This window comes from Chiloscyllium plagiosum, unplaced genomic scaffold (genome assembly GCF_037043375.1).
Source record: "Chiloscyllium plagiosum isolate Xiang-an unplaced genomic scaffold, Cpla_swu_hap1 HiC_scaffold_4, whole genome shotgun sequence".
NCBI lineage: Eukaryota > Metazoa > Chordata > Chondrichthyes > Orectolobiformes > Hemiscylliidae > Chiloscyllium > Chiloscyllium plagiosum.
Window position 1 is genome coordinate 97583755 of NW_028270142.1, and position 23683 is coordinate 97607437.

The 23683-nt window shown below is 39.7% G+C and overlaps 1 protein-coding gene across 6 annotated transcripts in view; it reads left to right on the forward strand.

Moving 5' to 3' along the window:
• Positions 1-23683, forward strand: part of LOC122549028 (RNA-binding Raly-like protein) — a 913629-nt gene that overhangs the window by 768895 nt on the left and 121051 nt on the right. For all 6 annotated transcript variants that reach the window (XM_087986498.1, XM_087986496.1, XM_087986497.1 and 3 more), the window contains one exon: positions 14862-14975. In XM_087986498.1, coding sequence (XP_087842624.1) covers positions 14862-14975 — 114 coding nt within the window. The remainder of the gene's footprint in view (positions 1-14861; positions 14976-23683) is intronic.

Below are 23683 nucleotides of genomic sequence, written 5' to 3' on the forward strand. Positions count from 1 at the left end.
GCTCCACTCTTACCTCATTGAAATCAGCCTCTGCTTGTTAATTAATTGTTTTCACTCTGGATTGTCCATTGTCCTTTTCCAGTGTCATCTGAACTTCATCTTACAACAATAATTGTTCCTTCATGGTCACCTGATCTGCCTCATCCTTCTCAACCTTGAGGACCAGGTGTCGCAGTGCCTCCTTTATAGTTGGGTTTAACACATACTGTTGTAGAAAATTCTCCCTAATAACACAATGTAAAAATATCTTATCTCTCTCTGCCCTTAGTATTATCACAATTCTAATCTATATTTGGGCAATTCAAGTCCTCCATTACACTCAATGTTTGCACCTCTGTGATTTCCTCTCTTTGTAATTTTCCATCCTTCCCACTAGTTGGTGGTTTATAGACCACACTAAGCACCCTTCTTTACCTTTAAGTCAAAGTACATTCAGTTTTAGAACTACATTTAGAATGTTTTAATTTCTCCATTATATCCTCTTCACATATTAACTTAACATTCTCTATTCTAGATTCTTTCTCAATATTTTGAGCACTCTGGTATTCTTCCTGATGCTGGTATCGTTACAGAGTTAGTTAAAAACATTTCCTTAAGCACAAGCAAAATGCGAGGAACTCCACCCAAGCTCCATTCAGATGCAACCCATCTAATTTATACTGGTGCCATCTTCTCCTTGCCAGTCCTTGTCCCAAGAATTTGAAGACCTCTCCCTTCTGCACTAACTATACATTCACCTTCCTATTCCTGTACTCACTTGTGTGAGGTACTGAGAATAATCCAGAGATTACTATATTGGAAGTTCCCATTGGAAGTGCTAAGTTCTTACCAAGCTCCCTAAATTCTGAACACAGAATCATATTCCCCCTTCTACTGTACATCACTGGTACAAAATGAGCTCTGACCTCTGACTGATCACCAGATCCTGTTGCTAATCAGGGACATCCCTGACCCTGGCACTAGGGAGGCATTATACTCTGCTGATGTCTTATCCACAGCCTCAATCACCTGTCTGTTACCCAAACTAATAAATCTGCTGCTCTTTTACAACTTTTCCTTCCCTCCTGTAGAGCTGGTGCTATCAGGCTAGAGCTTACAAAACTCCTGTGCGGTGCCATTGCCCTCATCAGTATTTAGAATGGAGAACAAATTATTGAGTAGGAACCATAGGGAACTCCTGCATTATGTGCTTCGTTCTCTTTGGACTGGCTGGCCCAGTCCCCCGTTCTCTATCTACCTGCACGCCCTTAACCTGAGGTGTAATCACTTCGCAGAAAATCCTACCCATATTACTCTCCACCTCAAAGATGGACCATTATCATTCCAGCCACCACTCAAGTTCTGAAACCCAAAGCTCTGATTTCTGTCGTCAGTTGCTGTTCCTGCACTGCACATACTGATTTAGTTCATGTGAAGTGGCCGCAAATTCACACACACCACAAGGTGGATGTGCCATGTGGCCACGCTGGCCTGCCAAAAACTAAACTTACTCTTTTATTCCTAACCGTAAACTGAAGATTAGAAATGAATGACTTTATAGTTAGCCTGTAATATCACTCTGATAGTTTCGAAAAAGCGCAGCCCTATTGTGTTGTTTTCAACTCCTGATCTCCTGGATATTAACAAAGATTGAAAAAGAAAAAGAAAAGAGTGCCTCCATTCCCTCTCTCTGAATTCTCTTACTTAACCAGACTCTGATTCCACTTTGCACTTCATGCGTTGCAGTAAAACATTGTGAATTACACTACTAAGATTCAAATGAGTCCACTACCTGATGCAGCTTGTTTAGGCAATTGCTTAATTAGTTCATTTCACCTCGTCTCCAGCAGAGAGCTTGATTAGCCTGACCCAAGCCTGGAAACAAATAACACTTTAAAGCAATAAATTTAAGTAAGATACTAATTGAATGAAAGCAGAACTAGATTTTATTAAAAAAATTAATTGCCTCTTAAAATTTAAAATGGCACTCCCTTGCACACTGAACTCTTATAATTCCATTCTATCCCGCTGTACTTCAAGCAGCTGCTCCTTTTTATTTTTCATCTAAACTCATTTCAATCATTCTTCTCATTTTTAACAGGCTCTCTATAATAATGAGGAAAGAATCTATGTCTTTATTTCCATTATTATCTTGAAAGAGGTCATATAAGACTTTTTTTTAGTGATCTAAGTATCTAAATGAATTGTGTAATTATCACTAATCAAGGAAAGATGAGACACTATCAAACCACATTAATGAGACTTAGGAGCCTGGGAGTCTGAGTACTGTATTTCTTGAATGGAGCCAAGAAATAAATCAAAACTCTCCAATCGTGTTTAATCTCTGAGGAAGACTGTTTTACATATTAGTTGTGTAGCTGTGTAAGTATATATTCGAATGCAAATATCTGCTTTAGAAAATTATTTTTTCCCATTACATTATTTTCAACTGATTGTGTTAAACTTTAAATTTAGATAATTTTCATATTCAGAGAAGAGATGCAAAACTAGTGTGTGGGAGGGACAGTTTGCCCACATCAGCCGTTCATAGAGTCATAGAGATGTACTGCTTCGGTCCAACCTATCCATGTCAACCAGATATCCCAACCTAATATATTCCCACCTGCCAGCACCCAGCCCATATCCCTTCAAACCCTTCCTATTCATATACCCATCCAAATGCCTCTTGAATGTTGCAATCGTACCAACCTCCACCACATCCTCTGGCAGCTCGTTCCATACACGTACCACCTCTGCGTGAAAAAGTTGCCCCTTAGGTCTCTTTTATATCTTTCCCCTCTCACCCTAAACCTATGCCCTCTAGTTCTGGGCTCCCCGATCCCGATCTATTTATCCTATCCATGCCCCTCATAATTTTGTAAACCTCTATAAGGTCACCCCCTCAGCCTTCGACGCTCCAGGGAAAACAGCCCCAGCCTGTTCAACCTGTCCCTTGTTTACTCATAGTTGCCATTTGCCCTCAGCTTGGCTCACCCTGTCAGAAATATTCTCCCTTCAAAATGGGAGGGGTCAAATTTTGAAAAAATGTTAAGTGTTTGAGTGAGGTTGCCCTGTATACAGGGGCACCCTCCCTCTCTGCGATTTCAGTCTTCAATTTACAAGGAGACACTGGGAGAACTGGGAATGTTCTCCAGGGAGCAGAGAAGATTGGGGACCAGTGGGATTGAATCAAAATGTTCAGAATCACAGAGGGGGGGAATGGTTTTGACTGAGTTAGTGAGGGAGGAAATCTTCTCAGAGGCAGGAGGACAGATGCCCAGTGGGAGACATGGGATTGAAGGGAATTGGATAAAGAACTAGAGGGGAGTTAGATTGAGGGGAATGGGATAAAGAACATTACACATCTGGATGGGTACATGAATAGGAAGAGTTTAGAGGGATTTGGTTTTAATTGCTGGCAAATGAGACTAGATCAATTTAGGAGAGTTGGTTGGCATGGACAAGTTGGACCAAAGGGTCTCTTTTCATGCCGTGTAACTCTATGACTTTATACTTACAGCTCCCTCATAATGTGAAGCCCTAAACTGTAACATACTTATCTTATGCCTAAACCTGACACTGCTACCAAAGATGCTCAATATGATTTCTTGTTTTACTGACAAGACGATCAGTAGGTTCAGCTAAGATAGCACAACATTGGAAAACTTGAAGATCCACTGTGGAGTCAAACAAGGCTATGTTCAGGCATTGACACTTTTTAGCACATTCTTTTCTTTGCTGCTGTCATATGCATTCAGGTCAACTACAAAGCTGGCAGGAAGCTGTTCCTTTTTGCTTGTCTGAAATCTAAAACACAAGTGCATCAAGTCCTCATCAAGGAGTTGTTCTGTCCTGATGATGTTGCATAAATATTCCATGCTGAGGAGCATCTTCAGTGGCAAATAGACAGACTCTCTGAGATCTGTGAAGAGTTTCTTTTTGTCTTCGTGCTGTGCATGATAAAATATCATAGTCTAGGATGTTGCCACACTATTATCTATAAGCCCTTACAATCTAATGGAAGGAGATAGAATGCTCTGTGTCATGGTACAAAGATAACAATCTCTCCCTCAATGTCAGCAAAACTAAAGAACTGATCATTGACTTCAGAAAAAATGGAGAACATGCCCCTATCTACATAAATGCAGCTAAGGTGGAGAGGGTCGAGAGTGTCAAGTTCCTATGAGTGACGGTAACCAACAATTTGTTGTAGACCTCTCATGAAGGAACAACAATGCTTCTTTTTCCTCCAGAGGCTGAGGAAATCCAGCATGTCCATAAAGATCTTCACCAACATTTACAGATACACCACAGAAAGTGTTCAAGCTAAGATGCAGAATGGCAACTGTTCTGTCCAGGAACGTAAGAAACTACAGAAAGTTGTGTACATAGCCCTGATCGTCACAAAATCCAACCTTCCATCCATGGACTCCATCTGCACTTGACATTGCCACAGAAAAGCTGCCAGCATCATCAAAGAACCTTCCCACCTTGGTAATTCACTCTTCCAAACTCTCCCATCAGGCAGAACATACAGAAGCTTAAAATATGTACCAACAGGTTCAAGAACAGCTTCTTCCCTGCTGTTATTAGACTATGAATGGGCCTCTCTAATTTCAAATCAAATGCTGGTCTTGCTTTTGTGCAGCTCCTGTGCAGCTGTAACTTTGTATACCTCACTCTGTCTAAACACCCTATGATTTGTATGTACCTGTATGTTATGGTCTGCCTGTACTGCATGCAAACCAAAACTTTTCACTGTACTTAGGTATATATGACAACAATAAATTAATTCAAATGATGCTGGAGTTTGATTAGATTACTTACAGTGTGGAAACAGGCCCTTCGGCCCAACAAGTCCACACCGACCCGCCAAAGCGCAACCTACCCAGACCCATTCCCCTACATTTACCCCTGCACCTAACACTATGGGCAATTTAGCATGGCCAATTCACCTGACCTGCACTTTTTCGGACTGTGGGAGGAAACCGGAGCACCCGGAGGAAACCCACGCAGACACTGGGAGAATGTGCAAACTCCACACAGTCAGTCTCCTGAGGCGGGAATTGAACCCGGGTCTCTGGCACTTTGAGGCAGCAGTGCTAACCACTGTGCCACCGTGCCGCCCATGGTGATAGTTTATAGTCTCACATATCTAGTGATCACAATCATCAGCATTCTGTTACCTGATGCTGAATCAAAATGTGTATCACAAAAATTGCAACTGGCCTCCAGGTAAGTGTGTGTTACAACAGAAACTTAACTGAGAATAGCAAACTGAGAGTCTCCCAAGTCTGTATCCTCGTCAGTGAGACCTGGCTAGTATATATTAACAAGGAAAAACTCTGAACATTTTAACCTCATTGTCTTAAAATATTCTTGGCATCTTTTGGGTAAGGCCTGGGATTTGCTTTAATTTTAAGACTAACATCAATTAAAATTGCAGACTTTAGTTAAGTAAGCTGATCTGAAAGGAAGAGTAGTTTCAACTCAAACTAGTTATAAAACCACATGCCTATGAGAATGTTTTCAAAAGCTTCAGAGACTTCAGTAAGTTTATCACAATGTGCAAAAAGCATTATAACACTTGACAAGCAGAGTGGCCAGCAGCTGTCATGGGGAAACATCAGTGTTCAACTTGCAGTTAGTTTACAACATTTTGTCTCTTGATTAGACACTATCTTTTCTCTTCTTGAGGTTGATGTGTATTTAGAGTCTTGCAAAGCCTTTTGTTTTTGCACCTTTCTCAGCTTGACTCTATGCCACATTAAGTAAAACCCTTTTATATCATTAAGTAAAACCCTTAATGGTTAGTAAATACCTAACTACCCTTCCATGATAGTTGGTGTCTAATTTGTTTATGTCATCGCTGGTTAAAAGGCTAAGGGCCTTCCTGGAGTTATCATAGTACATACAAAGGTCTGATTTAGGAACAGGAGTAGCCATTTGGCCCATCAATCCTCACCCCACTCAATATGATCATGGCTAATCTGTTTACTCTCTATGTTCCCACCTATATCTGATAACTTTCTTACCAGGAATCCATCTATCTCTATCTTGGTATTACTCAACAACTTTTCCAATAGCTTTTGAGGAAGAGAGTTCCAAAGGCTCAATAGCCCATATTTCTCTCTCAAATGAGCTACTGCTTTATTTTCAAACAGTGACACCCACACCCTCCCAAAGTTGAGTTCCATATTCTTCCACAAGTGAAAAATAATAATTTCCACATCATTTTATCAAAATGATCTTACATGCTTCAATCCAGTCACCAACTTGAAAGGGTTCAGAAAAGATTTACAAGGATGTTGCCAGGGTTGGAGGATCTGAGCTATAGGGAGAGGCTGAACAGGCTGGGGCTGTTTTCCCTGGAGCGTCGGAGGCTGAGGGATGACCTTAGAGAGGTTTACAAAATTATGATAGGGTAAATAGGCAAAGTCTTTTCCCTGGGGTGGGGGAGTCCAGAGCTAGAGGGCATAGGTTTAGGGTGAGAAGGGAAAGATATAAAAGAGACCTAAGGGGCAACTTTTCCATGCAGAGGGTGGTACGTGTGTGGAATGAGCTGCCAGAGGATGTGGTGAAGGCTGGTACAATTGCAATATTTAAGAGGCATTTGGATGGGTATATGAATAGGAAGGGTTTGGAGAGATATGGGCCGGGTGCTGGCAGGTGGGACTAGATTAGGTTGGGATATCTGGTTAGCATGGACGGGTTGGACCGAAGGATCTGTTTCCATGCTGTACATCTCTATGACCTATTATTTCTCTAAACTTCAGCACTTACAAGCTTAGCCAGTCCAACCTTTCCTCCTAAAACAACTCAATCATTCCTGATATCAGTTTGGTAACCCTTCTCTGAATTGCGCCAAGGGATTTACATCTTTCCTTTAAATAAGGAGGTCAGTGTTGTACACGGTGTTCTAAATATTATCAAACCAATGCCCTATGTAAATGAAGCTTAACCTTTCTACTTTTGTATTCAATTCTCCTTATAAAAAATTATAGCATTCCATTGGGTATCCAATTACTTGCCATACTGTATGTGAACATTGCAAATCATGGACACGCAAATCGCTCTCAGCTCTGCAATCTGTCATTATTTAAATAATTTTTATTCTTCCTTACAAATTGGACAATTTCACACTTTTCCATATCTTTGCTGATGCACTTAATGTCCTTTTGTAACATCTTTTTGATCTCTTCACAATGTACTTTCCTCCCTATCTTTGTTTATCAGCAAATTCAACACTCATAACTCAGTTCCTTCATCCAAATAACTTATATAAATTGTAAAATGTTGAAACCATAGCATTGATCCCTCTGGCACTCGATTTGGTATAATTTCTCTAACATAAAATGACCATTTTTGACCACTCTATGTCCTGTTCATAAGCCCATTTTCCATGTACATCGATATGTTACCTCCTACACCATGACCTTTTTATTTCCAACAATAACATTTGATGTGATTCCTTATCAATTGCCTTCTGGAAATCCAAATGTCAGACATCACTGGTTCTCCTTTATCCACAGCAGATGTTATTTCCTCAATGATGTTCAATAAATTGGTTAAACATGATTTCACTTTCATAAAGCCATATTGATTCTGCCTGATCATCTTGAACTTGGAAGTGCCCATAACACGTTTAATAAAACATTATAACATATTTCCCTGACGGATGTTAAGCTAAATAGCTTATTCATTCCTGCTTTCTTCCTCTCCTTTTGGAGACCAATACATCATCTATCTTCTTTGAAGACCTCAGGATAAAACCCATCATGATGTTGGGACTGTGGCTTCAACGAGGTTCTCAGTACCACTTCCCTAGTGATTATAATTTTCAGTCCCTCCCTTCCTTTTCCTGATCTTCAGCTAATTCTGGAATACTACTTGTATCCTATAATTCTGATCAAAAATTCTGTCCATTCCATCTGCCATGTCTTTATTTTCCATTAATCCCCAGATTCACTTTCCAGAGGACCAACATTCTTGTTTAAGTCCTTTCATTTATAAATAACTATAGAAGCTCTTACAATCTGTTGTTATATTTCTATCTAACTTTGTCTCTTGCTCTAATTTTATCCACCTTATTAATCTTTGCTGCTTTTATATTCTGTTGAAATTTTCTGACCTGCCACCCATCTTGTGCAATGCTGATTTTCTTGAAGTCTGATACTATTCTTAATTTTTTTAAATTAACATTGCAGGGTTACATTGTACTTTGCTCAAAAACTGCATGCATACATGTAGAACTCTGAGCTCAAAAACTGCATGAATTTATGTAAAACTCCGTTATCTCGCTTTTTAGATTAGGATCAATCTAAACATCATGGCATAGACAGAGAACAAAGGGGGCCAACACCTTCAACATAGTGTCTCGCTATCACCATTGTTGACAGCTAACCCAAGAATGCAACTTTTTTTTAAAAGGTTTTGTGATTTATACATGAAAGAAGTGAAACTATCACTGTATTCTAACAGATGAAAGGCTTAACTGACAATCAATTTTTCAATGTATAATTTCAGTTACATCACACTGTAAATTTTTGCTATAAATTCTGTGTGTTAGGATTGAGCCCTCCACTATCACCTGATAAAGGAGCATTGCTCCGAAAACTAGTGTGCTTCCAATTAAACCTGTTGGACTATAACCTGGTGTTGTGTGATTTTTAACTTTGTACACCCCAGTCCAACACCGGCATCTCCAAATCATAAATTTTCTGTGCTTTGCCTTTAGCACTCTTCTTCTTCCCATGAATATTCTGCCGAATCCAATACTGAATAAGTGCACGGATCTACATTTTCACTTTGGAGTTGTTACTGGGTCCTGAACCCATCTTCAGGGAGAACAACCTTTGGCCTGGGACTTTTCATGAAAACATGTCCTTATTGGTATGGAAACAGGCTCCAGTTCAAATACAGTGGCAGCCTGGATCATGAAGATTAGAGCCCACCTGATGCCTTCCAGTTTGAGAAAAGCAACAGGATTCAATAGCAGCTAAGTAGCTGAGGGGGTGGTGTAGCATGGAGGTGTCCTGTCATCAACTTTTTAAGAGCTAATTAAAAAGCAGAAAAACAGCCAGTCCACCATGGTTGGAGGCTGATGACATGGGGGATCCTTCTACAGGTCGATCATTGGATAATTCCTACCCAGGTAAGTCAGGAGGATCGCTTGGCATGTCTGGAGCACTAGTCAGTCACCATGTCCCCTTCTGGGCATTAAACTGACCCCTTCATTCTGAAGCTTCATCCCAGTTACAACAAAAACAGTGAAAGGAGAAATAATCATCTATCTCTCACTCCTCAAATCCTACCAGTTCCTTCCCCCATCCTTCGCCCAAATTATTCTATCTGATGGCCTCAAAACCACTCCACCTTTGCTTTTCATGTCATCCATGTTCTCTCTGCCCATCTGTCCATCCTCATAAACCTTTATACACTCTGTGCCAGCTTAGTGTCAACTCATGTCAACCCACGTTGCCGGAAATATTCCCACAGCCCTTTTTAGCTCCAGCGCAAACATAGTGCCAACTCGGATGATATTTACTCACTTTGTATCCACCATTGGCAGACTTCAGGAACTGTGTTCAGATGATATAACATAAATACAAAATATCTGTTGCACACAACAATGGGATGAAGCTATTTTTGAGGTAAAAACAATGACTGCAGATGCTGGAAACCAGATTCTGGATTAGTGGTGCTGGAATAGCACAACAGTTCAGGCAGCATCCAAGGAGCTTAAAAATCGACGTTTCGGGCAAAAGCCCTTCATATTCCTGATGAAGGTCTTTTGCCCGAAACGTCGATTTCGAAGCTCCTTGGATGCTGCCTGAACTGCTGTGCTGTTCCAGCACCACTAATCCAGAATGAAGCTATTTTTGGCCAAGGGCAAATTGCATCAAGATTTTTGGAGAGTGTTTTTGCCATGCAGCCTAGCCAGTTTTCATGCCCTGCCTTTTCTTGCTGTATCACTGCCATGTCTGATTTCTGCCCCATCTTACCACACACCATTCCCAGAACCACTCACAACTCAGCAGGTATCCTCTGAAAGATCAGCACCTGTGCCACATTTGAAAGGCCACTGTGCATCTTGAAACATGCTAAGCCTCTAGGCAAAAACATTTAAAAAAGGAGCAGGAAGCTTCCAATGTCAAGATTGACCTCACTGGACTTGTTATCTTATTCCACCATAAATCTCACCATAGCCCATGTTGCTCAGACCCCAATAAGAAGTGCCTTATATTTCATAAAAACAGTCATTACGAGGTCCATTTCAGCATGTAACTTCCTTCAAGACTTAATCCTTTACATGAATAAATGTTTTTAAGCATATAATCTCATGTGAAAATAAACATTGGTACTCAAAGCCTCACAATCAAATTGAATTACAGATGGGTGAAATCCATCCTGCCCTCATTCTTCCCTCCCCTCATTGAAAATGGTGTGTCCCTGATTTGGGATAGGATCTTATGAAAACTAGGCATCGGTGCCATTTTAGCTCAGAGTAGAGATCTTCTTGTTTTGTGAACTTCAGACCCTAGTTTTGCTGTTACTCCCAGCAACTGGATCGAATTCAAATTCAACCAAATTTAACACGTCTGCCTCGTGTGGGATACTTTCACTGAGAAACACCAACAGGAGCCCAGCATCAGCTCATGAATAGCACTATTATAATCGAAAGGTGTCAATTGCCTTATGTTTCATTTCCAACTGGTAGATGGGTGACAAAAGACCGTTTGCTGATGCTTCTGGGTTTAGTCTGAGAGCAATTTGTTCTCATTGTTCACAAGAGATACCCACAGGGAAATGGTTCAATAGACAGTGGGCATAGTTTGTTGTGTTCTCAATGAGAAGCCTCCAGGATCTATATCAAAAGCAAAGAATTTCACTCATTGGATTCCATGCTAATGTGCAGTAATATATGACACAATAGGCAGGCCATTGCCTGATTCTTGGCAGTAATCATGATATTGTTATTGACTATAAATCCTCAATATAAAATCACAAGTTCAGAGCCTGGCGGCTATGGGACAGGTATATTCTCTGAGCTCCAAGTTCACGAATTTTGTTACAGACCAAGACTAAGGTACAGATGCTAAAAAGAAATCCAGTCTTGATTGTGTGTCTGTAAGAGCACTGTTAGAGTAAACCATCAAATTTCTGGACCAGATAGCTCCAGAACAATTCCAAAATGCTGATAATCTACAACAATTTATGTAATGTTTGCTTGACAATGGCCCCGACCTACAGTGACACGCGGGGAGGAGGAAATGGCAGGAACAGAAAATCATCAGAAAGATCAGGATGCTTACAAAGTGAAAAGGTCACTTTTTCCGCTCCTCGCCAGAACTGTGAATAATCAAACTCTTGAATATTTGCATTGAATATTTCCTTAGTTTTCTGACAGTTCCTCCTCCCATTTACTAAGGTCATGTGAAGACCATTTTTGTGCATTCCACTCACATTACGACAAAATTGGGAAGTATTCAACATGCTTCATCAGCCTTAATTTCAATCATCCAAAAAATTAACATAATTATAGTTTGTACTGCATTGGGTATACTGATTTGCCAAGTAACTTTTGGAAAGTATCTTCTCGACACAGGTTGTACTAATACATTTACCTCTATTAACAAACGTGGTCATTGATTCTTCACTAAGCTTTACAGGACAAAAATAGATTAAATTTCCCATGTCTTTTACGCTAAGAACGCAGTATTTAACCTGTATATATCTACATGCTGGCACCTAGTCTTGTGATATCGATTGCTACTAACCCAAGAAAGCATCTTGCCATTTCATTACTGGATAAACAAATTGATACTGAGCCTCTTCCATGGGATAAGCTTTCCAAGTTTAATCTTGTTGTTGTAGAAGCATTCAGATATGATAATCCAGGACAGAATTACCAGTCAATCAGACAAATGTGGATTAATTAAGAAAAGCCAACAGAGATTTATTGAGGGTAAACTGTGTTATTCTAACTTAATTGGGTTTTTAAATGAAGTAACAGGTAGGGTTGATGAGAATAATGCAGTTGATGTGCTGTAGATGGACTTGTAAAAGACATTTAATAAAATACCACATAAAGGGCTTGTCAGCAAAATTAAAGCCCAGAGAGTAATTGGGACATTAGCAGCATAAATATAATGTTGCCTGAGTGACAGGAAGCAGAGTAGTGATGAATGTTGCTTTCAAAATGGAGGAATGTATGTGTGTACGGGATTCTCCATTGGGTTCATTTTAGGAATGCTACTTCTTTTATGATCTATAATAACATACTAGGTTTTGGCACAATTTTAAAAGTTACTGATTACACATAAATGTGGAAGTATTGTGAATGTGAGGAAGATAGTGATAGACTTCAAATGGGCATGGGCAGGTTGATGGAATGATTGAATAAGTGGTAGCTGAATTTTAGCCTAAAGAAATACGATGTAATACATTTTGGTTGGATCAACAATGAAAGCCAAAGATGTGAAATAAAGGAAAACCGAAAGAACTGCGAATACAGGAAATCAGAAACACAAACAGAAATTGCTGGAAATACTCAGCAGGTCTGGCAGCATCTGTGGAGAGAAATCAATGTTAATGTTTCAGGATATCAGCGACTCTAGGAAATCAGCTGACATGCAGGTCCTTGGACTCCTCCATCGCCAGACCATAGCAACACGACGGTTGGAGGAAGAGCGCCTCATCTTCCGCCTAGGAACCCTCCAACCACAAGGGATGAACTCAGATTTCTCCAGTTTCCTCATCTCCCCTCCCCCCACCTTGTCTCAGTCAAATCCCTCGAACTCAGCACCGCCTTCCTAACCTGCAATCTTCTTCCTGACCTCTCCACCCCCACCCCACTCCGGCCTATCACCCTCACCTTGACCTCCCTCCACCTATCGCATTTCCAAAGTCCCTCCTCCCTACCTTTTATCTTAGCCTGCTGGACACACTTTCCTCATTCCTGAAGAAGGGCTTATGCCTGAAACGTCGATTCTCCTGTTCCTTGGATGCTGCCTGACCTGCTGCGCTTTTCCAGCAACATATTTTCAGCTCTGATCTCCAGCATCTGCAATCCTCACTTTCTCCTTGGAGATTGATGAAGACAGGTAAAGGGTACAATCTGGTTGGTCAATGAGAGGAATGAATCTGGTAGGTGACTAGAAGGGGTGGAAGGGAGGGGGAGGGCTGAGAAGGCAATCAGGGGATGCGAAGAGAGGTTAATTGAAATTGGAGAACTCAGTGTTGAGTCCTCCAGGCTGTCGGCTGACCAGGCAGAAGATGAGGTGTTGTTCCTTCAATTTGCGGTTTGGTTCATTGTGGCAATAGAGGAGGCCAAAGATGGTCATGTCGGAATGGAAGTGGGAAGGAGAATTAAAATGGGCGGTGACTGAGAGGTCTGGTCAGCTCCACACTTGGCAAGTTTCACATGGAAGGATATTAGCAGCAATAAATCTCATAAATAGGAATGTTAATGAACCTTCAAATGAAAAAGAGAAGTTGTACCTCTACGTCCCTTTTCATTTCATCAGTAAATTAAATGCTCAAATCTTCTTTGTATTCAGCACAGCACACAGGCATGGAAGCACATTAAGCATGTTATTGTCCTTCAGCTATAAGGTCATATTGAAACACAAATATAATTAAACATTATAAGCCTCATATATGTCCTTTATCTACTTGAAAATATCAAAGAAATAAATGTTTTGATCAAATTGTTTTAAGATTTGACTTAAAGGTGCTATTTGAATTTTGTGGTCTAACAACAATACGATTAATAATGTGGTAGTCATTATTAAATGTACTTGACATCGGACAAATACAATTATTAGGATAAACTTCAGGTTTTGCTGTTATCTCCATTAAATTTGCTTTTTATTAAACAAAGCTTATCAATAAGCTTTGAATTTCTATGAACTGCAGCAAAATAAAAAGGCACTATTTTGCTTGTCATCCGAAAGTATCTTTTCTGATCTTTATATTTAAGATATAATGACAATTAGTTTGGCACTTTTTGATTGAGTGATTATATTTAGTAAGAGTGAATTCCTCCACATTAAAATCATGGTGTAGTAAGATATCAAATTTCATTCTTCCAGCTGCAGTTTCACAATTAATTTTGAAAATGATTTGGACATGAAGAGAGATGTTAAATTGGATAGATGTCAGTCCTAATATAATGTTTATAATCTGATGTACTATTGCATGTTCCACAATAAATTGATGTCATGCTATGAGCAGATTATTTCTCCATTGATACAATTGATTTCTAATTGCATTAGTGAGCTATTGCACTAGTGAGTGAATGCAGAGAAGAAACAGTATCCGTATATTGAATCTAGACTGATTCTGGGAGTGTCAGCCTCCGAGAACTGCGAATTACAACCTATGTAAAAGCAGATTACAACATACCATAATTTCTCTCTTTCCAGACCTTAGAATTGTAGGATTTTAGTTTTGAAATGGTGACAAAGCATTTCTGTATATTATTCATTTTTTAAACTTGTTTGCTTTCTATTTTACATAAATTGCATAGAATTATATCAGTATGGAGTTACTGACACCCTGAAATAATGTTTTAGAAAGCCTCATTTTTCTATAATGTGCTGGACACTATATTTGCATTAGATAAATTTTAATCAAATGATTGTCATTCCAAAATCGGCTTTGCTTTAGCTATAAGAGGTAAAGAAGGTGTATATAGTGGTGTCTAGAATTATATCACACACAATATATAAGAAATGAATATCTCATGAGAATCCAGCAATGCTAACATTTTCTGAATTGTTCTTTCAAATTGAGGCAACAAGCTGGAGGAACTGTTGTTTTATATTGACCAAAGATGAAACTGTATGCATTTGGAATGTACGCTTCTCTGTCCCCAGTGAAATCAGATGAGCTGCAGACAATCAAGAAAGAACTGACCCAAATCAAAAACAAAATTGACTTCTTACTGGGAAGACTGGAGAAGATTGAGAAACAACAAAAGGCAGATGCCGGTGGGTAGCCATAAGCTCTAGTAACAGACAAGTCATCTTGGGATAAATTAAGTCAGCGTAACACCATCAGTCACATTGTCAGGTCAGAAGGATACATGGCTCAAAGTGACTTTCATTAAATAACAAGCTCTTAAAATTTTATGGCAATGTAATAGTTACTTTAAATCAAACAATGCCAGTAACTGAAGCTTGAAGCAGCAAAGCTTGTCATTTATATTCTAAGGATAATTTGGAATGTTTTGATGATAAGGATGTGAGAAGAATGCAATCACATTCTGAATCCTAAGCGATTGTGAAATGGTGATTCTGGGTATATTTGTGAATATCAGTTTTTGGATATTAACAAAGAACCGAAAGAAATGTGGATGCTGGAAATCAGAAACAAAAACAGGAATGGCTGGAAAAACTCAGCCGGTCTGGCAGCATTTGAGGAGAGAAATTGGAATTAAAGTTGTAGGTCTGGTGATCCTTCTTCAGACTGATGGTAGCAAGGAAAAAGTTAACATTGATATACAAGATGGAGTGGGGGTTGAGGGAAAATAAATGCTTGTTGGAGATAAAGCCCAAAGAGAGAGAGAAAAACTGCTGGATAGACAAAGGCGTAGATAAAGGTGAGTCTAGGGGAATGAATACTTGGTAATGGGGTCTATTCGTAGCTGACAATGTGTCATGTGATGACAAGGACTGGTATGTTGGGATTGGGGTAAGGAAATGCCCTCAAGCCCCAAAATTATTGATCTTGATATTGCGTCCAGAAGGCTGTAGAGCTCCCAAGTGAAAAATGAGGTGCTGTCCTTCCAGCTTGTGCTGAGCTTCACTGGAGCAGAGCAGCAAGCCTGAGACAGAGATATTAACCAGGGATACAGTGCTGTTTTGAAGTGTCAGGCAACAGGAAGCTCAGGGTCTTCTTTACAGACAGAATGTAGGTGTTCTGCAAAGTGTTCACCCAGCCTGCGCTTCATTTCTCCAAAGTAGAGGGGACCACATTGTAAGTAGCAAATACATTAGACTAGATTGAAAAGTGGAAGATGTGTCGGACCTTGCAAATGACCCTGTCAACTATGGTGCTGGGGAATCCTCAGTTGAAGAAGATGGAAGTCCCTATGTCTACCTTCCTCACTTCGGCCCTCACCCCCTCTCTTTTTTCCCGTAACAGTGATAGGGTCCCCCATGTTGTCACCTACATTCCCATCAGCATCAACATCCAATAGGATCTTTTGCTGCCATTTCCTCCACCTCCAGCCGAATGCCATCACCACACACATATTACCGTCTCCTCCCTTGGCAGCCTTCCACAAGGACCATTCCTTCTGGGAGAGCCTGGTCCCCTTCTTCTTCACCCCCCAGCACCCCTCAACAGCCCCATTGCACCTTCCCTTGCAAGCACTTCCTCTGTAACATCTGCCCATTTATATCCTCCCTCGTCAACATTCAAGGGCCCAAACACGACCTCCAGGCAAAGCAAGACTGTACTTGCACTTCACTCAATTTTCGTCTATTGCGTTCGCTGCTCACAACGTGGCCTCCTCTACGTTAGGGAAACAAATCGCAGACTGGGTGACCAATTTGCAGAACACCTACATTCTGACTGCAAAAAAAAACTCTGAGCTTCCTGTGATCTGCCACTTCAACACATCACCTTGTTCCCTGGCCAACATCTCTGTCTTAGGCTTGCTGCTCTGCTAGAGCAAAGCTCAGAGCAAGTTGGAAGACACCACCTTATTTTCTGCTTGGGAACTTTATAGCCTTCTGGACTTAATATCAAGTTCAATAATTTTAGAGGTTGAGGCCGTGTCAACCCTCACACACCAATCCAGGTCATCACATGGGCTACTACCACACACAGTCCATTGCCCCCATTAACAGCTATTCTTTCCCCCGGACTGACCTTTCCTCCTTTGTCTGTCCAACTGTTTTTTTTTCTCTCTCTTTACCTATCAATTACTTCCTCCATCTTCTGTATAAATGTTAACCTTTTCCTAGCTACCATCACTTCTGAGGCAGGGTCACTAGACCCGAATCATCAACTTTGATTTCTCTGCACAGATGCTGCCAGACCTGCTGAGTTTTTCCAGCAATTTGTTATTGATTTGAATATTGCCATTTGCTCGATCGTGCAGAACTTACGCATTGATGAAAAGAAAGACCTCTTCCAGAAAGATTTTGTACTTCCTCTCATCATGCAAAAGTAGCAAATGTCAAATAATCACAGCAATTTGTACAAGAGGCAAAAAGGGTCTGGCAAGTCAACTCTGAATAGGCAAACATAAGACACCTGCAGAGTCCCCAGGTCCTGTGTAATTCAAAAAAAGGTGACCAACTTCAACATCTTCCCTTTGCTGGCTGAGAATGGGACCTTTTCATATGAATATCTGTATATTCTAACAAGCATAATTGATCCAGATTATGAGTTTGACTGATTTATCTTAAATTAATCTTTAGTGTAGCTATTCGTGCACTCAGGATTTTTCAACTACTGTTACCCAGTCACAGATTCACGTCAATTATTAGGTGTTTGTTTTGGGTTTTGAAATCATGGGCAGACTGCATACGGTAAATTGCTAATAGTTTCTCCACAACTGACATCCACCAGCTTACCCTCATCAGCCAATATATATGTTGCGATTCATATAGCTCTACACACTATATGTCCTTATCAGCAAATAAAACCATAGTCAAATGGAACACATCAAATTTATCTAGTAGGACAGTGGTTACAAGATAATCAGTCGGACTCATAATGTGGACTCATTCACGCTCTTGCCAGAGGCAAAAATATACATTCTTATGTAGGGACCTCTCCTCTGAAAGCAAAAGGAATATGTTCAAGTCTTGTGCCTTTTTTTTAAATTTCCTCTCAGCTAGAGAAGTCTATAGTGCCCTGTTACCTTCCCTATGGCAACCCTTCGCCCAATCAGTGTTGAATTGCCAACTAACAAGGACATTTTATCTTATGATTTGAATTGATTGCTTAAAATTTGGCATTCTGTGTATGTTCTGAGTACAATACAGAAAGCTTTGAAAACTTGTCCTTCATTTCAACAATATCTCAGATGTTTAGTGGTAGCTTTTGATCTTTCAAAACAAAGGACAATGTCACAAGAAAAGAGGAAAATACTACCATGTATGTATGATGACACGAGTTTCCTCAGTTCTAGCAGGAGTCAAGGCTGGAACCATAACAATGGTATGTAATCTTTTTTTTTCACCTGTTGATTTTTGTTCACTCATTCTAGGAAATGTAATTGGGGTAGTGGTTAGAGTTGGGATGTGATGAGAGGGGTAGGATGAGAGGATTCATATGGTGAGTCTATGTTTTTAGAATGCTGAGAGCAGTAATTTGAATCTCTTAATTTTTTTAAACTTCAAGAGTTTTTCAGAACGAAATTTAAATTCTCACTCCAATTCTCACATCATGATACTGAGATTTTTGCATATGACAGAGTAATAGAGCATCTTTAATGTATTTTGAATCAGAATTAAAATGTTTACACTTGCAGTTCTACACATGTTTGCATTGCAGGGTATTCAATTACTTCTGCTCTCAGAAATCTTAACAATGGATTCTAATTTTTTTGGAAAAATATTTCATGTAATAACAATGTTGTACTGCATACCATTCTTCATATTTCATAAAAAAGAAGCCATGATTCTGACAAATACATGAAAAGTGTTTTTCATGGAATATACACACAAGAAGCAATGAATGGCTGTTGCTTAACTTCTCAAAATTTAGCATTTTATTTTATTCCAATCTTGTACGTCAAGAGATTTCAAGTCCATCTTAACCTCATTGAGAAACTTAATTTGGATTTTGGTGCATAAATTTTGGCAGTAACTCTTATGTTAATGGCATTATTACTTTATGAGTAAGTAATTGCTGCTATTGAATCCAAAATGAAAAGAGAAGATTTTTAGTTGCAGGCATGAAATGGAAGAGCAGCAAAGGATCACTCATTTGTTCCTGTGGTATAATATTCAGTCAGTTTCAGGAATTATGTCTGATTGACATGCTGTAGACAAGTTAAACAGGCAACCTTTTGGGCCTCCTCAGAACTGATGAGTTGGCAGGAAGGTAGATCAGGATGGGGAAGTGAATGACTACAAAGGGGAAGAAGCCTGAAGTGAAAATTATCCTTAATATTCATTTACTTCTCCTGTCTCCTCATAAAAATGCCTGTATTTTGAGAGCTTTGCTGTTTCACATCTCAGGGAGAAGGTGGTAGTGTGATGATAGGAACATAGTAACAGGAGTAGACCATTCAACCCCTCGAACCTGTTCCCCCTTTCAATGAGAGCATGGTTGACCTACGGCCTAACTATATTTTCCTGCCTTTGGCCCATGTCTATAATACCTTTGCTCAATAAAAAAATTATCTATCTCAGATTTAAAATTAACATTCACTGATATAGCATCCACTGCCATTTGTAGGAGACAGTTCTAAACCTCTACTACCATTTCTGTGTAGTAGTGCTCCCTGGTCTTGCCCTCATTCTCGACTATGCCCCCAGGTTCTAGAATGGTAGTAGAGGTGAGAAAGAACTGAGAAGTTTCTGACGAAGGATCACCGGACCCAAAACGTTCACTTTGATTTCTTTTCACAGATGCTTTCAGACCTGTTGAGCTTTTCCAGCTATATCTGTTTTTGTTTCTGATTTACAGTATCCGCAGTTCTTTCAGTTTTTATTATTAATTTGTTTAATTTCACCTTATTATTAACTTCTGAAGTCCAGCTATTATACTTAGAAACCTGCACTGTGCTCCTTCCTAGGCCAAAGCCCACACCTCCCCACTCACATCCATCCAAGGCCCCAAAGGAGCTTCCACATCCATCAACGTTTTACCTGCACTTCCATACATGTCATTTACTGTATCTGTTGCTCTCAATGCTGTCTCTGCAATGGGGAGACAGGACACCTACTAACAGAGCGCTTCAGAGAACATCTCCGGAACACCCACGCCAACCAACCCACCACCCCGTGGCCAAACACTTCAACTCCCCTTCCCACTCCTCCAAGGATTGGGCCTCCTCCATCATCACTCCCTAACCACCCAAAGCCTGGAGGAAGAATGCCTCATCTTGCACCTCGGGACCCTCCATCTCCACAGCATCAATGTGGATTTCACCAGTTTCCTCATTTCCTCTCCCCCCCTCTTATCCCAGTTCCAACCTTCCAGCTCAGCACCATCCTCATGATCTGTCCTACCTGTCCATCTTCCTTCCCACCTCTCTGCTCCACTCTCCTCTCTGACCTATCACCATTACCCCCACCTCCACCTACCTATCGCACTTTCAGCTAGCTTTCCCCAGCCCCACACCCTCGGCCCACAAGCATTGTTCCAGATGAAGGGCTTTTGCCTGAAACATCGATTCTTCTGCTCCTCACATGCTGCCTGACCTGTTGTGCTTTTCCAGCACCACACTCTCAACTCCTTCCTAGGCCAATATATCCTTCTTAAGGTGCAGTACTCAAACATGCTCATTGTTCTCCCAGTCACTGAATTAGTAATTCTGAGGCCAAGAAACAGTTAATTGTATTTAAATTCTTCTTTCTGCTGAGGTGGGATTTGCCCCTAGAGCATTAGCCTGGGCCTTTATTTTTGATCCAACAACATCACTACTATGCCACAATCTCCCATTAAAATATAATGGTGAGGCGCCTGCCTGATTTCAGGAGGTATTATAGACTGGCCAGTGGTATGTAGGATCTGAGACAGAAAAATCAAAATGTGCATGGCTGCTACATTTTGGCTATGCCCATTCTATTTCTTCTATCGGTTTTAATGTCACAACTGCCCTATTTCCACCGTGCATCCAACCTAAAATCCCCACTCAATAAATGGCCAGAATTAAGACTCTCTTAACGTAACCAATGATTGCATTGGTCTGTCAATTTTCATGCTTCACCTTTCTTTCACTGAATATTAGTCTATCAAGAGAATTCCATATGCAACTACAATAATGTTCTTGTTTTGTTTTCATATTTTGGGTTAAAACTGTTGGTAAATTTACATTGCTTATCCAAAAACTAGTTCAGGATCAGTAGAGCTTTTCTCACATTAATTATTAAGGAGACTGAAACTGTCCAAACTGTCTCCTCTAACAACTGAGTCTATGTCTATTCCTGGCAGTAGTTGAGATTTGACAAGTCATCTCATAACTTTGATCACAGATTTCACCTTGAGTTGAATTTCTGACCTCAATTTCATGGTATCATTGTGACTGCTTTTTCTAACCCTTTCAGATCGCTCAACTGCACACCTATCTCAATTCACCTGCAACTGAAAATCTAATCCAGGCCCTGGTTACCTCTAGGGTTGACCAATATACTTCTGATTTAAGATTATTTTCTAATCTTCTGTAAACTTAAGGAACCTTAAACACTGCTGCATCCACCTTAGCTCAGCAAATTCAATTCCCCTACTATTCCTGTGCTTGAACATTGGCTCACAGTCAAACAAAGTCTTGATTTAAAACTGTCATCCTTGTTTTGAAGTCCTTTCATTATCTTGTCCATCCCCATGTCTGTACTTCCCTCCAGCCTCTCAGCCCTTCCAGATATCTGCACTTCTCTAATTCTGACCTCTTATGGACTTCTAATTAGCATAGCTGAACCATTGTTGGCCATCCTTCCAGTTGCTTTCGCCCCAAACTATGGAATACCATTCCTATCGCCTTTTGCTTCTTGAAAACTTACTTTGTTCACCAAAAGTAGTCATATGTCCTAATATCATCTTATGTGGTTTGTTATTATATTTTGTTTTATAATAATGCTGTGAAGCACTTTTACATATTATGTTAATGACACTAAATAAATAGATTGATGTTAAGCGTCTTACAAACATCTCCCACTTAAGTATTGAAAATTTTTTTGGGATCCTTTCATTCTCAAAGGTAATCTAGCAAAATGTTACAACTAAGATCAGGTCCATACACTGAAGTATATTTATTTCTGATTGTTGCTTTCTGTCTGCCTGGTCATTCTCACAATCAAGACTCTCAAAGACAATCAAGATGGACAATTGTCAAGTTATGATGAACGACAATGTGAAAAGTTCAAGCATTTTAAAGTCATAAGGCCTATAAAATTCCATTGGCTTCTTTTGTTCAAGATTACCTTTGTTGAATAGGGTAATATTAGCTTGTTCAAAATTAGATCTTAGCACTTAGCACTTTGTTGTGAAACATTGTCACTAAGCCACATTTCTGTAACAAGTACCGGGTGCTCATTCATAAGTTTTGTTCTACTTGGCCAGAGAATTATTTCATTTTTCCATCTTTTCTTAATTCATCTCACAGCTTTTGGAGTCAGTCTGTTGCTTTCCATTACTAAGTCATTCTGCTCTGAAAGTCTAAACGAAAAGCAGATTAGCATTAAGCAAAAGTAACAGTATTTTGGGGGGGGGGGAGGAATTCAAATTAATGTATGCAAATATGATGAAGTCTCTTCTATCATGCCATTTGGTTGTAGCAATTACCTGTTTAAATCTGATAGTATCAAGCATACTCATACCTAACTTAGTTAAGAGCATTTGGAATTATAAAGTCAGCAAGTACTAAATTTGGAAGCAATAGTTTATCAATTGGCAATTGCAAAACTGTTTGAACAAGACTTCAATCGAACAGGAAATTGGAAAATCAGGCTGGAGAATTGATGTAATGCATTGCACAATGATGGGCTGAAGGTTTTGTCTACTAGATTGGCCATATATCTATCAGAGTTCCCACAGTAGTTAAAGGTATTTCTAGAAGTTACATCTCATGAATTCCTGCCTCCAAATATTCCACCCCACAGTTCTGCATTTTGTCACCCAACATGTCCATCCTAATGGCATGCCATTATCTTTTGCGCAATGGAAATCTATTGTATTGGGCCAATTCGAGAATCTCAGTTAAATAACCATTTTGCTCATCTTCAATATTTTCTGAGCAGTACACAGTTATGGGAAAAAAGTGCAAAAAAGAGTCTTTTAATGACTGATGATTTTATTCCAGGGTTATCATAAAGTTTCTTGAAGATTAATCCTTAGGTCCTAGAGACGTTAGGCTAATCCTGGAGGGTTGACAACCCCAAATTGAGAGGATGGTTATTGAATGACTTACTTATCTGAACACAGCATGTCTATTTTTGGATATCTTGCATTAGGAAGGATTTCAGAGTCCTGTAAAGAGTTAATAAAGTGATATTAGAGATGATCAACTTTGATTAGAGGCTAATCAAATATTAACTGTGAACAGAAGTTTATTTTTCAAAAGAGCAGAGGGGGTTAAGAGAAAATATGGTAAAGACGTTGAAAACTTTTGCCTTGGCAAAGTAAGTTGGGATCAAAGCTATCCTTTACTTGACAAATTGATAACTACTTGACACAGCCCCATTTGACCTTGTCTATTTTGGCCTAGCTTAAACATCAAGAAAGACATCACTGAAAACTGCTGACAGGACCTAAAATAACTTGGTACTGGCCTAGTTCCTTTACCCTCTGCCATGGATATTTGAGCCCAGAGGAAAAGAAAGTGTGCATTTGCATAGCACATTTAACAATGTCAGAACTATCCGAAACATTTTCCAGTCAAAGAATAGATCATCTTACTATTTAATATATGTTGACTCGTGTAATTGTTGGAAACATGATAGATAATTTAGGGAAAGCAAGATCCCACCAACAGTAGTAAGATAATCTGTTCTTTTAGTGGTTTTGGTTAAGA